The sequence below is a fragment of the Lepidothrix coronata genome, unplaced genomic scaffold (assembly GCF_001604755.1).
Source record: "Lepidothrix coronata isolate B3197 unplaced genomic scaffold, Lepidothrix_coronata-1.0 Scaffold94, whole genome shotgun sequence".
NCBI lineage: Eukaryota > Metazoa > Chordata > Aves > Passeriformes > Pipridae > Lepidothrix > Lepidothrix coronata.
The window spans coordinates 3,574,989-3,589,828 of record NW_016690274.1 but is presented as its reverse complement, the minus strand read 5'-3'; the positions used below and the strand labels follow the sequence as shown (position 1 = coordinate 3,589,828).

At 43.7% G+C, this 14,840-nt stretch overlaps 1 protein-coding gene across 1 annotated transcript in view; it reads left to right on the top strand.

Annotated features, from left to right (window-relative positions):
• Positions 1-9,281: 9,281 nt before the first annotated feature.
• The window catches only part of SASH1 (SAM and SH3 domain containing 1), a 124,319-nt gene continuing 118,760 nt past the window's right edge, over positions 9,282-14,840 (top strand). The window contains 1 exon segment of the mRNA XM_017822052.1: positions 9,282-9,410. Coding sequence (XP_017677541.1) covers positions 9,315-9,410 — 96 coding nt within the window. The 5' untranslated portion in view covers positions 9,282-9,314.

The window sequence follows — 14,840 nt, the reverse complement described above, 5'->3', positions numbered from 1 at the left end:
ATCCCTGATGCTGCCTCCTCAGTGGTAGAGACAGCAGATAATATAGAGTGACTCCATAATGTCACTTGGCTTGTCCTCAAAACACAGAGTTACTACTCCCCTCACCAACATAGCAAATATTTTTCATTCCTTTTAATTCATTTTCACACATTCTGTTCTCAATGACAAACAGCAATGACTTTGAAATGACCAGTTTGTATACACAAATAATGTCATCATTTTATGAGCCAGTATTTCAGGGCTTAAAAACACATATATTTATCTCATTGCCCCGAGTTACACCCTCTTGAGCTTTCTTCAGCAATCTGAGTTTCCCCTTGGTGTTTACACACCCTTCATGCTTTCAGATAATCGCTGCATCCTTTCCAGTCCCTTTAACCTTCATCTAGCCAAACAACAGTTGTTTGTTTAAATTTATTCTCATAAATCACATCTTCCCACAGAAGTCAAAAGGAACATGTGATGCACTTCTGGGATCGAGTGTATTAGTAACTTTCAAAAACCCAAATCTCAATTACTTTTTGTTAGGCATATGTTGCTACAGGATACACATTGTACTGAAGAAGCACATTTGGCCTTCAAACAGAATTGCCTAATTATTAAATCCTTGCAAATGAACATTAATTTTTTCTGAGAACTAGAGATACCAGCCTACTCTACATATACTTAAACAAAACAACTTTATCAACATGGAGCCAATTCAGTAACCTCACTGCCCTCAAGGGCTGTTGTGTCATCATCGATGCAGTTGGTTGAGTTGTGGAGGGTAAATTCCTCCCACTCACACCACCCCAGCCTCAATAATCCTTCTGTTCATGAATTTCCCAAAATATTTATTGAGAGAATAGCTTGGAGGTATGTTTTCAGCAATGCTTAAGCCTGTTTTCACTTGTCTTTTTTTTTTTTTAATTACATTTTGGGAGTGGGTTGGCCAGTGCTTAAAAGCTGGAGTCTCAGATAGATGGCTTCCTCTTATTTTAATTAGTTTGACAGGCACTTCTACTTTCCAGCTGAGCTGCCCTAGCTGGAAGGAGCTGCTTGGTGGAATTACTCCCCCTCCTCACTGTGTTACAGAAGTAATAAGTGTCTTGTGTCCCTTCAATGAATTTACGGATGTAAAATGCACAGTGTGTGCCTGGCTGCATAGAGATGTGTCTTTCTTTTCTCTATTACTTGATGAAGTTTTATGAAGTGAAACATGTCATTAACAATATAGGAAAAATGAAATGTACAGATCAGTTATAATTCTCCACTCCTTTCTTAACTCTTGTTAGGGAGTGTAGAGCAGGTTTTAATACATTTTTCCATGGCAATTAGAAACTCTGATTTGAGAGGAAGTCTGGAATGATTGATTGTACCGTTCGCAAGGTAGTGAAGAGTATGGCTTCTCCAAAGGAGCACAGGCTCTTTGAATCAAGGTCATGCCCATGTTCACAGCCACAGCTGAAATGAATACTTATCATCTTGACTACATTGTCACTGTCTTGTGAATGCTTCTGATTTCAGCACTGGCTTTGTGATTTATTTAACATCCTACAACCTGCAGCCAGTGATGTAAAAAATTCAGTTTGCTGCTGTTTTTTAAATAATGGAAATGTAAATTCTGGGGTTTATTTTTCAGTAAAAGGATGAAGATGTGACCTAAGTGCACCCTGATGACTTAGACAATTGAAGCTGAAGCACTCCAAAAGTCTCACTTTCCAAATTTCACTATATTTAAATACAAGTGTAATTTTCAGGTGTCTGACATCTGTGAATTTTGAACACTTATCATTACAACAGAAACTGAAACACCATTTGCAGCACAACTGCTTGCCTGCTTGTTTGTCAACTGCCATTTGTTTTCCCATAAATTATCTCTTTATGTACATATCTGGGCTTGCTGCATGGCACACAGGTCAGCTAACCTAGGGTCAGCTAACCCAAGGTGCAGCTCTGGGATGGGGAGGACACCCACGTTTTAGTCTGATGTGGTACTCTGGAGAATGAGCAGGAAGCATTTAAAAGGAAAAATAGGGCAACTGTTTGCAAAGTGAGGGAAGAAAGCTGATGAGAGCTGTTTCTAGAGATGGAAGCAGGAGGAGAAGCTGGTGATGGAGCAGGAGTTACCCCAGCAGAAACTGATCAGAAAGAAGAGGTTGAAGCCAGTATGTTGTTCTCAAGTGGCTGCAGTAGGGAGAATTGATCCTGGGCTGACATGATCTGCAAGGAAACATCAAATTATCATATCTGGTCACCTGTGGCTAGCTGAGATCATCAGGCAGGTTTCTTTGGTCAGCTTCTGCATTAACTAGGCCCACCTACTCCTTCACTACTGATATATTTATGTTAGGACATAGTCTTAAAAGTTACACGTCTGAGCTCAGTTCTGAATCCTTGTGGAACTGAAAATCAGGCTTTGGTAGGGCCTGTTTGCTCCTTGTTCAGGCAGGTGGTGGTGAGAGGGAGTGCATTAATTTTTAAAGAAACACTTGAGGAAAAATTTGTGCTCTGTTATGTTTTGGGGTAACATTTAACTGGTAAATTGGGAAATGGATGTTAGGTAGAGTGTGGATGAGGTGACTTTTGGGTGGAAGTGATCTGTTCTGGAAGAGAAGCGAAGCAACTTTTCTTCTTTTGTTTTCTTCCAAGTTTCTACCATTGACATGTTTGTGTCACATGTACCTTGCTGTAATATTTTGCCAAGGACAACTCTGTAAATTTTTATCTCTATATTAATAGCAGCACATAACTTTTTTTTTAAGATCTACATTTGCATTTCATATTTGGTTGCTTTTGCAAAGATACAAATAATGAGATTGAAATTAATTAAAGCTCTTGGGTTTCTTTTTCCAGGAAGTAATACTTTTTTAAAAAGCTAATTTCCCTTTCAAAGGGAGATGCAATAAGCATCGTCTCTGAGGTGCATCCGTTCTTATTTTAAAAATGTGTGCTGGTCACAAAGCAATGTGTCACTCTGTGTGACTGGCCATTTCTTGGTGCACTTCCTAACTCTACAGCCAACTCGGTGTAATACTTATGTCAGCACTGACATAAGCACTGAGCATCTCCGAAATACCCAGCTATCATACACGATTAAGTTGAAGCTTATGCTGCTTTTATGATGTGCTTTGAGATCATCAGACTCCTTTTTATTAGTAATTCACTAAGAGTTTCAACAAAGGAATCAAAGGGTACCGCATTTGGAAGAAGGAGAGCCTGAAGTCCTATTCCCAGTTCTGAGGCTTGTTTTCACCTTTTTCACTTCCACTGTTCTAAAATTATTTGGGATGAGAGCAGTCAAAGGACACTGAGCTAAATAGTTCTGTCTCTATCTGTTTTGTAAGTCTCTTATAAAAAAGATTTGTATGCATCCCTTCTAGCAGGCACTTACGAAAAGAACATAATCAGTTGAGTGAGCTCCTGTGAATGACAGTGCAAAGACTAGCCCTAGATATCCCAAAGGATGCTGAAATCCTTTTTAATTAAGGTTTAGAAATTTTAAAATAATTAAGGTTTTAAAAAAATTGTAAAAAGTGCTGCAGAAAGCTAAGAGAAAATGAATGCTATTTTGATGTTAACAGGAAATAACAAAGCATCAAAGCTGGCTTTGCCATGTGGCTAGAGAAGAAGGGATACTGAGTTTGGGCGGAGAAGGCAGAAGTAAATAACATTAAGAAGAAAGAGTCTTAGTAAATTTTGGAAATTCTCCAGACAGTGCCTGACACTGCAGGAGGCAGCTGGAGTCCTGATCTGCAGGCAGTTTTGGAGTGCCGTGCTGTGCACCTAAGCAGGATCATGGCTGTGGTTTCCTTAGGGGTGTGCACTCCTCACTAGCCCCTTACCAGTTCCAGCTCCCAAAGCCCCTCCACTGGCTGAGCTGGTCCTACTGTCTGCCAGCACTGTTGTGCTCCACGGCAGAGAGGGGAACTCGGCAGGATATGAGAGACCTTTCTGGAGCACACCTGTGGGCAGGAAGGGAAAGATATTAACTTTCCTTTCTCCTTATGAGTCAAAATTACAATCCAGAAGGGCTGTGATACTTGCTATGGTTAGATTTGTTTTCCTTATGTGATTTGTCATGCAAAATCACAGCCACTGTATTTTAAATGAAGCCTGCCAAGCTGAGCAGTACTTCGGTGTCTACTGAGTGTGGTGCTAGCCCAAAACATTAAGGCTACTGGAATGATTTTCCTGGACATATGCCTCTCCCTCCTTCTAATTTTTTAATCTAGTAAAGTACTGATATCTAGGGGAATGATGGGTCAGGTGTAATGTGGAGAGTTCAGACTTTTATCAGAATAAAGCAATTCATTGCTCCTAACTGCTTTCTACTGATAGAATTAAACAGACTTAACTCCATCTGGTTTGTGTTTAGGCATATTAGTGTGCCATTCTTGCTGTGATGTGATACTTGTAAGACTGGGAGCTGACAGCTAAGCCTCTAAAAGAATAAATAACAATTTCTGACTGTATAGGATAGAGTATATGGTCTAAATACCGTCTATTTTAAAGCCATAAGGATAAGTACTGTCTGTATCACTTTCAAAGTCAGAAATATTTTTTGTAGTTGTTTAACTGGCAGACGATGCTGAAACATGATCCTTTTGGAATATACAGAAGTCTGATGTGCAAATGCACATGATGGATCTTGCTCTCTTGTAGTACGCCTGTACGTACTAGGACTGTCTGAGACAGAGCAACAGCCTGTCTGACAGATCAGCTGATGGGTTGAGTGTGTGGGTCCCCATCCTGCCTCACAGTAGAGACTTTCTGAAGCAGCTGCCAGCATGTCTGCTCTCTGTTGCTGGCTCCTTTGGCTGATTCAGGTGATGTAGAGAAACCCACTCCAAAGGACCATGCTACCAGAAATAATAATATTATGTAAGTAATTCTTAGGGAAAATATTTTAAAAATGAAGTTCAGGTGAGAAGTAAAAGAAATGATGTTTTAGAAGGAAAATGTAGCGAGGACAATAAGATAAAATTGTTTCAGGATGGATATTGATGAGTTGATGGGATGGAGCCTGCAATGACTAAGGGTTGCATTTCCAATCAAAGGCTATGATGTGAAACTCTGCATGTTTCAATTTGATGACCTCCACCAAGGGGGAAGAGGGAAAGAGCTAAAAGAAGATGCAATCACTGCTAATAGTGTGTTGCATTGTAATGTGATTGTGTTAAGAGTTTTAGTGCTTTTGCCAGTCACCTGTAGTGGCTAGCTGGAAATTTTATTTCTCCCTTTCCCTGCAGCCTCTGTGCATACAATGGCTTGCTTATTTATTTCTCTGGCGCTTTGATGTTCCAATTTAGACTTGATATACTGGGCAGGGTGTTGTTAGTGATGTTGAGAAACCTTATATATTTTGTTCATGCATGCAGAGTTAATTGCCAGGTCTCTTGAGCAGGAAGCCATTACCCTGAGGTCACCGATCAGGAACCCATGAAGTCTGGTGTCCATTTACTCTGTGGAGCATGATCCCCTTTCCAAGGCAACCTGATCTCTCCCTCTTGCATATAGTTTAAAATTGATATCAAAGTGCTCGAGATTGTTTATGGTGTAGATCTGCTGGATTAAATGCCTTTGATGTGGAAGACAGCAGTTGTGATAGTCTGGTTATGATAGTGCATGTTGGCTTTTCTAGTTTATTTTGATGCATATTTCAATTTTTCGTTATTAAATGTTTTGTTGAAACTCTTGTGTCACTTTTGTATGACACTGTGGTGAGATGGTACACACTACTTTGGGACAGAAAGATTGTCATCTTTTGCCTAATGACCCAGGTGTTTGAAGTTTGTGCTTTTCACACAGAAAGAGTATGTCCTGCTGAAGGCCATCTCCCTAAACCATCAGTAAAGAAAGGAGAAAGATGAGCTTCTCTGTGGCCCACTTTAACCCGGAGCTAGGATTCTGCTCTGAGTATCCCTTTAGAAGAAGATCTCTCTTGAATTTGGAGTGCTCTCCAAGTTGGTTAATCCTGCCTGGTTTGTAGATGTGGGGAACTCTTATTAACTGTACACCTACATATAATTGATGGTGTGATAGGAGGATATGCTCATATGCACAGTGCATCTGCCATAACTCGGCAAAACTAGATTGACCACATATGTGTCAATTGTCTCCATCTCCAGTTTAGAGATTTGCAGAGAACAACTGCAGGAGCTTCATAGCCACACTGTGACTGTGACGCACTGGGGAATCATATCAGGATTGTTGCCCTCCTGCCTAGTGCTGCCCTCAAGGTGCACAATGACCGTTTTCCAATATTTCCAAATGCTACACACCTCGTCAGAGCTTCTGTGATATGTCACAAAAATTTCAGAAAATTGACCAGATTTATTTCTTCCCAGTAGCTGTACAGAGGTCCAGCACAACATGCTTCTAGAAAGCAGTCTTTCGTGGTTGCTTGAGTTATCGTCTAGACAACAACAGATAGAACTGCAAACAAAAACTGTATTCTAACATGCCAAATCTCAAATAATTTGTAATTTTGTAACACAAATGAAATACTGCACTCATAGCTGGGCTTCAAAACCCTTGTAAGACTTGAGTTTCTGCTTGTTCTAAAACTCTCATACTCTTGTTGCAGTTGGTTTTGTAAAATACCCCTGTTCTGCAGGACATTGACATCATTAAAATAGAGGAACCCTGTGATATATAGAAGAGGGCGTGGTTCTATTTGAGGTAAGAGCAGGGAATATTTTAGCATGCCATATTCATTGAATGTCTTGCAAAAATGGCATCTTGTGAAAGTCTGAAAATGAATAAATACTATAATTGCAAGACCATAGAAGATGGTAGCTATTGTAAACTGCCATGGATTTGTTTTGATTCTCTCATGTCCATTTGTTTTTTAAAGCAACTGCTCCTGGAGTCAAGATCTTTCTTTCCTTATCTCCCTTTCTTAAAATCAAAGGTTCTGTGTCTCAGATAAATTAAAGGCTGAGGGGAAGACTGTCACAGCCATGCATTATGCTATTCTGATGAAAGCTGCTGCCTCCACAAAAGGCATGATATCATGGCTCAGGAAGCAGCTCTTGGACCACCACAATTTATAATCTAGTTTCTGTTACCTGTACTGCAGGGCTGAAAAGTGTGGATATTCAGGACCTGCTTCTGTAAGTGGTGTAGTCATCATTGCACAGGAGCAATGACCTTGGCTGGCAGGGAGGGGCAAGGCAAGTGGGAGTGATGCCTCTTGCACCTATTTGATCTTAATCTATTGCTGCCCAAGACACAACAAGGGGGTTTTAGACTTTGTGCTGCAAAGGTGTTGGTTCATTTGGGTTTTTTCCTTAATATGCATCCATCTATAAAAAAGACAAAGTACAGCAGAGAGCGTGCATGAGGACCCCAGAATACTTAACTTCTGAGATCAAGTGTGCCTTGTTCAGATATTACTATTGTAAGTGGTTCAACATGAATTTCAGAGGGTCACTAAGTAAATTATCCCTGACTAATTAAACCAGTTTTGAGTTACGCAAGCCGTCTCAAGTACTGAGAGACTTCTCTGACATGCCTGTATCCTCATACTTCATAGGCTTATACTCATGTACAATTTAAAGGTCAATTAGAAGAGGTTTTATACCTGGCTTTGGTCTTTCATTATTTCTCATTAGTTAGTAATAAGATGCATTACATATTATGCATCCTACAAGAGGGTCAATAAAATTGTGCACATTTCTACATGATTGGTGGTTTCTTTACTACTTTCTCTCAGCATAATTCTCTTTTATTTTTTCTACCTGTGCTCCCCACCTCCTTTTCTCTGTTCTGTGTGTGCTGTTCACCACTCCAGCAAAAGCTGCAATAACACAATGCTTTAAAAAGTCTTGTCCCTTTCTTTGTGTAGCAGTTGATGAGAAAGGAAGTGTTTTGACCAGCTTTTCTCTCCAGTGCTGGTAAAGTATGCAATCTTAGCTTTGAGGACAGAAAAAGGGCATTTCTGAGAACGTAGAGAGAAGATGAAGAGTGCAGTCACCCCACTTTTCCTCTATGCCTTCTCCAGATACTATTTTTAGCGCTGTTAGCAAATGGTATCATTTGTTGCTCCAGCCCTTCCATGCCACCATTCCACTGTGCGATCAGTGTGAGCCTTGTCAGCCGTAGGGCTGGTAAGCAGACTGAGGGGAGACCCTGGGGCTAAACTGGGAGCCTGGAGGGGAGCACAAGTTCTAGGCCAGGCTCTGAGATGCATTTGGGTGGTGCAGGGCACGTAATATACAGCCTGGCAGCAAGCAGGGCTGGAGGGATGTTGGATAATCTATTGACTGCTCATGGTGTGAGCTCTCAAAATCCATTTAAATACATCACTTCCTCCCCCTCCCCCCAACCTATGCAGGTACTTCCAATAAATGGCAGCTTGAAACAGTAGCTTTTCAAGAATCTAACCATTTCGAGGCTTAGGAATGAGCACTAAGAGGAAAGGATTTTCTTGCTGCTGATCACAGCAGAAGCTGGGAGTGAGGTGTGAGGTGGTGGACAGGCCCTTGGTCAGCATCTCCCACTGAGCTCTGCTGCTCCTTCCATCCACGGGCACTGGGGTTTGGCCACTGTTATTTAATATGCCTTCCCCAACCATTGCGTGTGTGCGCGCATGTACGGGCACTTAGCAGTCTCCGAGAAGGATGCAGGAGCATCCCTGCTGCTGTCTGTAATTAGCAGTTATTTAATTTGACTATTAGGGGGTAGAGGAGAAGGGGGTAGTACCAGGAAGCATGAGGCACCGACGGAGGGGAGGCAGCGTTCCCACAGTCCCTCCCCAGGGGCGATCGGTGACGGATCACCTCTCCTCAGGAGAACGATGCGGTCCTGGTACGCAAACTAAAAACCTGAACTACCCGGGCGCCCCTTACCCTGCCTACCCTGCCGCGGGGCTGACACCACTTCCCGGCGGCTCTTCCTGCAGTGTTCAGAAAACGCTGCTGGCTCGGCCACCGGAGCTCCCGGCAGGCAGGTGAAGCGCCGGCACGGGGGGAGCCCGGGAAGCAGCAACAAGCGCTACCCCGGCTACCACACGTGTCCCGCGACCGGCTCCCGGCTTTTGGGGTGGGCGAAGCCGCGGAGACCCCGCCGGGGCGGCGCTGGGGTCCTTTGTTGCCGCCCCGGGGCGGCCACATGCGACGGGGTGCGGGAGGAGGAGCTTTGCACCGCCCTGGCACCGCCGGCCGCCCTGTCCCTGGGTCGAAAGTTTGAGGGACGGCGGCGACGGGGCCGTCCCACGGTGTCCCGGGGCGTGCCGGGCCGGAGCGGGGCGGGGGAGGCATGGCGGGGCGGGGCGGGCCGGCCGCGGCGGCGGCGGGGAGTCGGCGCTAATCCGACGGCCGGGCCGGGGCATGGAGGGGGAGCGGGAGGACGGCCCCGCCGCCCCGGCGGAGAGCGGCACGTCGGAGGTGTTCGGCCAGCTGTGGGCGGACGTGATGGGCATCCTGGTGAGTGCGGACGGGACGGGAGCTGGGAGCGGGGCGGCCGCGGGGCAGCCTGCCGCGGGACGGCGGGGCCAAGGGGTGCCCGCCTGGTCTCCCCAGCACCTGCTCCGGAGTTGGCCCCAGCTGGAGCGTGCCCTCGTTCCAGCGTGCGGACGCGTACGTCCCAGAAAAACTGACTCGACGGCTAAAGCCAAGTGCTGCGTCGGTGACCATCGCCGTGTTGGAGTAGAGCTGTCAGGGCTGTCGTGCTAGAAGGGGCGGATCGGCCGCTCCGAGCATCGCCAAGGAGCGGGGTCCGGGCAGGGGCTGCCCACCGGCGGGGACACACCCGGGAGCGCCGGTTCAGCCGGATCAATGGGCGCATTGTCCTGGGTTGCTCCGGCGAGCTGCCGGATTCAGTGCAGTTTGGGCTGAAGGCGGTGTCGCTGCAGCCTTTGCATCCCACGCACGTGTTTCGGAGGGAAGTCTCACGCGTGGGGGGCACTCCCGCGAGTCCCCCGGGCACGGCCGCCCATCCCGCAGCGCTGCCCGGGGTCCCGCGGCATTCCCGGGCGCCGGCTTTGGAGCTCTTAGTCCCGGTAGTTTTTGTAGAGGCGAGTTGCTCGGTTACGGCCCGCGGAGTTTCTGCGCCGGTGATCTTCTGAGGAGGGGACTAATCCTCGTAATTCACTGGTTACAGACAAAAGAGATGGCCCCAGTAACGAGGGGTCAGGGAACTACGTTTAATGGGCACGTAGCGTACCGACAGGACGGACTGGATGGCAAACAGTAAAAATACAGGAAGAGTCAATCCTTTATTTCTACTTGCAGCGAGAGAATAATATTTACTTTAGGTGCAAGATGATAATTACCGCAGAGGACTGCCACTCGGCAGAAAAACAACTACTAATGTTATATACCTACTGGAGCTGGCAGCTTTCCAGGGATACAGGAATGTGGTAATCAACAGTGGAGTGCCTGTTTATTCATTTTAAAAGCAAATGAATAGGCTTGATGCACGTTAGGTTCTGTTGTTAACATTTAACTAGCAGACATTCAAGAATATTATGAGAAATACTTTTTGGGAAACTGCCGTGGATCATAATGAATACTAAACCCGCAGGATCTAATTCAGAAGTGTTATAGAATTGAATAGAGAATTTAATTAGCATTTTATGCTGCATTTCTTTTTACCACATGGACTTTATTGTTAATATTCAAAGTCAGATTAAAAAACCTGCCTCATTCCTTTTCTTCATAGAAATTCTCCATTTAATAGCACCCAACTGCATACACTTTTTCACTGTTAATGATTTTAATCTAAGAATGCAAGCAGAGTCAGTTCTGCCAGTTTGTAGGGAGCACACAGTTGGTACTTTATGAACAGTCTCTTTCTCTCTTTTTCTGGCAGGTCTCAGAACTGCATTTAGTAAAAGCAAAGTGCTATTGGATGCCCGGGAAGGAGTGTTTGAGGAGGCCAGACCAACAGCCTAGCATGCTGAAGCTCAGCACAGAAAAAGATCTGATTCTCACACAACTAATAATTTGAATAGGTTTCTTTTGACTATACAGGCTAGTTTGCTTCCTGAGAAAACAGAGCTATTTAATTTTTATTTGTCTTCTAATAAAACTATGCTGAAGTCATTTTTCTTAGAGTTGGTCAGTTTTACAGAAAGGCATCATCTTGTGACTGCGAAGTTGCTGGCTTATATTAGTTGCAAACATCACCCAGCACTATTCTCTCTTTTTTCGTTGGTGTTTTATGTTGCAACACAATTAAAAATATGGAAAGACACCTTTTTATTAGGTCTCATAAAATAACTTATTAGAGGGAAGACAGAAGCTCTTCTCACTGCAGGTTGTCAACCTTCTACAGATTTAGGTTTTTAAAGAGTTTCTGGTCTTTGGGACTGTAAAATAAGGTCTTAATATGAACTGAATATAAACTTCTTTGGTGCTCTGTCATTGTTTGAAGGCAAGGAAGAGGTAGCTCCAGTGCCATTTTCACTGCTCATCTTTGTAGTACTTAGAACTTAGTCCCTTTCAAGCCTGGGCTGCAAAAAGCAAGCAGTAAAGTAAACTTGTGGCTTCCAACTGGAAGTCTGTAGATGGTTGGTTGTGGTCCACGAGGCCTCATCAGAGACCTGTATAACTGGCTTACTTCTTTTGCGTTGTCAATTATGTGAGAGTATGGGTCTTAAATTCTTGGGATTTATAGCAGTTCACGATCCAAACTGTCTAGGGAGCACAAAGGTAGACATTCACTGGGAATGGCTCTATGAGTGAAGAAGTAGGTGTAGTGATAGGTTGGCTAGGTTGGTCCTGCAACAGCTTGAATGCTACCAAAGAAGTGCATTAGCAGGGCAAGAGAGGCAGGAGAGGCAGACAAGATCTGCTCTTGTGAGACCCCATCTGGAGTACTGCATCCAGCTCTGAGGTCCTCAGCACAGGAAGGACACTGACCTGTTAGAGCAAGTCCAAGATAGCTGGTATGGATGGAGCACCTCTCCTGTGAGAAAAGACTAAGAGAATTGGGATGGTTCAGTCTGGTGAAGAGAATGCTTTGGGGTGACCTAATTGCAGCCTTTCAGTCCCTGCAGGGAGCCTACAAGAAAGGTGGAGAGAGACTTTTCACAATGGCATGTAGTGACAGGACACAGGGGAATGGCTTTAAACTGGCAGAGAGTAGGTTTAGATTAGGTATTAGGAAGAAATTCTTTACTATGAGTGCTTAGGCATTGGCACAAGTTGCCCAAAGAAGCTGTGGATGCCCCATCCCTGGAAGTCCTCAAGGCCAGATTGGATGGGGGGCTCTGAGCAACCTGGTCTAGTGAAAGGTGTCCCTGCCCACGGCAGAGGGGTTGGAACTAGGTGATCTTTCAAGTTCCTTCCAACACAAACCATTCTATGATTACGTGATCTTGGGAGGGAAAACTAGAATGAAATGAAGAAAGGTGATCATCAAAAGTTTGTTGATTAAATGAAAGAGAAAATTGCATTCTTAAGCTATGATTGTAGGGTGATGCAGATTAGAAAGGATCTCAGGCAGCATCTAGCCTGTCCTCAAGCTGAAGCAGGCAGAGCTCTGAGGCCCGGTGAGGTTGCTTGGGGCTTTATCCAGTTGTGTCTTGAAAAACCTCTGGGGACTGAAACTGCACAGCCTCTCTGTGCAGCCTGTTCCACCACTTTGCTGTCCTTACGGTGAAAAAGATGTTCTTCATAAAAGTGATGAAATGCCTGATTCTGCCCTCCTCATACTGAGTAGTTAGAGCAGTGGGGAAGGTGTCGCCTTCCTTCCGCTGGTCTTGCTGAAAGGCTTGTGGACCGTGGCGGTATCTGCCCTAGGTGCTGGATTAGGGGAAGAGGCCATGGATATCAGCCCAGCTGATATTCACCACTGAAGTGACTTAAAATACCAGGTGAGCCCCTCTCACTCAGCGGATAAATATATTTCATTCTTTGTGTATTTTTAATTAGCTTCCTTAAAATAGGACCTTGTTAGCAGGAACCTGTGATGGCAGATCCCAGGTCCTGAGGGGAAGCAAATAGCTGTCAAGTGCTGCTTGTAAGCAGCATATTTTATGGACTTTGAAGTCACATAATAACTCTTTACACTTGACAAATACTGAGTGTACTTGCAGCTGTATATGATCTTGCTGAAGTAAATGTGACTTTTCCCTTTTGCGCTTTTCTAATGTGATATTCCATAGGTGCAGCTGGGATATAGGTACCTCAAAGCTATTTGTGCTGTTAATGGAGCTCATTAGATAACAAAATTATACCTAAAAGCTTTTGGTTAGTCTGTAGCAAGCACATGTTGGAATCTATTGGATAATTATAATTTTCAGTGATTCAAAGCAGCAGTGGATGGTGGAAGTGTATTAAGGGTTTAGAAAGAGGTGAATTGTGAGTAGTAATATAGAAATTCTCTGCATCGCCAAAAGCTCAACCCCATAAAAAGGGATATTTTGGCATAGAATCATGTATTGATGTGGTGATAGCAAACGCTTTGTTGTTAAGAGTCTGAAGGTTTTTGTGATCAAATCTGTGATCAAATCGTAACATGAAGTGAAAATCATGAACTTTATTCTTTTAAAGATGTGCTTTCAAAATATAGGCTATTGACCTTAATACCGGAAAGACACTCCAGGGCCTTTCTTGTTTATGGGAAGTTCTTCCTTCTCACAGAGGAGGAAATAGCTGGGTCAAATCCTGACATTAATGCAATCAGTGGCAAAACTCTGACCAATTTTAATAGAGCAGGAATTTCACTGAAGGAAGCATCTTATTTTTGGGGGGAGCTTTTGTCTTCAATGGCCAAGATGTCAAAGATAGAGCAGAACTTGAAAGAGATGCTATGAAATTAGAAGTCATTCCAGTTTTTTATTTCAAAGTGATAGTTTCTTGTTTCAAACAACTGAATCAATTAGAACAGCTGAAACAAAAAGAAAATTATTTCTTTTTTGATAATATTTTGCAGTTATGCTAAGAGAAAACCAGTGTTTTCCCACCATCTGCTGTTAGCTAAAGAGAACAGAGTATTTTTAGGACAATAAGGCTCACTTGGCTTTGTACAGGGAACCCTGCTATTTAGATATATAATCTATCTTGCTTTCAGTGTTTCAGTGACTATTTGAATTTCTTATCAAAGTAATAAAGAAACAAACTGAAAGAGAGAAAGATGCCAGCTAATAATGCTACTGGATAACATGTAATTATATACTGGCTAACATAGTTGGGGAGGGGGAACTTGATATTAAGCCAGGGAGCCTGGATATCTAAAGAGATCAGGGAAGTAGATCCCCAACTGATAAAAGCAGTTGTAGGAGGAGTTGTGGCAGCTCACACCAGCCTAAGATTTCTTCCAGGATTGCTCTTTCTTAAACCATTATTAGGTCACTGTGACCTGTGGAAATCTCTCTATTCCTCTCCCAGTGTCTTGCTGGGTGACTCTTTCTCTAATGTCTGCTTGGCACAGAGAGGCCACTCCAGCTGAAGCCATGGGTACTCAGCATGGCTCTGTGGAAAAGCACAGGCAATCGAGTAGCTGCTCCAGGTAGAATGTGCTTTTGAAAATTAAATATACTTGTGGTTTTTTTTCTGATTTTTATTGATGATGTGTCAGAAAAGTGGCTTCAGCACTGTGTAATTAGCTCAAAAAGCACTTCAGGACATTCCAATGCAAAACATTTTTTTCCCAACTTCTACTTTGGAGTATGTTTATAAGCATATTCCAGTTGCTACAGTAAGGATAAACCCAGAAGGCCTGGACTCTGCTTTCAAACTGTCAGATATTGTTTTTTCTATTTTATAAAACCATGGAGTATATTTTGCTTTCAAATAAAGAAATCAAAACAGAGAGTGGCTGACTGTCAGTTTAGGTGTCAGATTCAATTTTGTAATAAAACATACCTGTTGCATCTCCTTTCCCTTTCCGTGCAATGTTATGCCTAG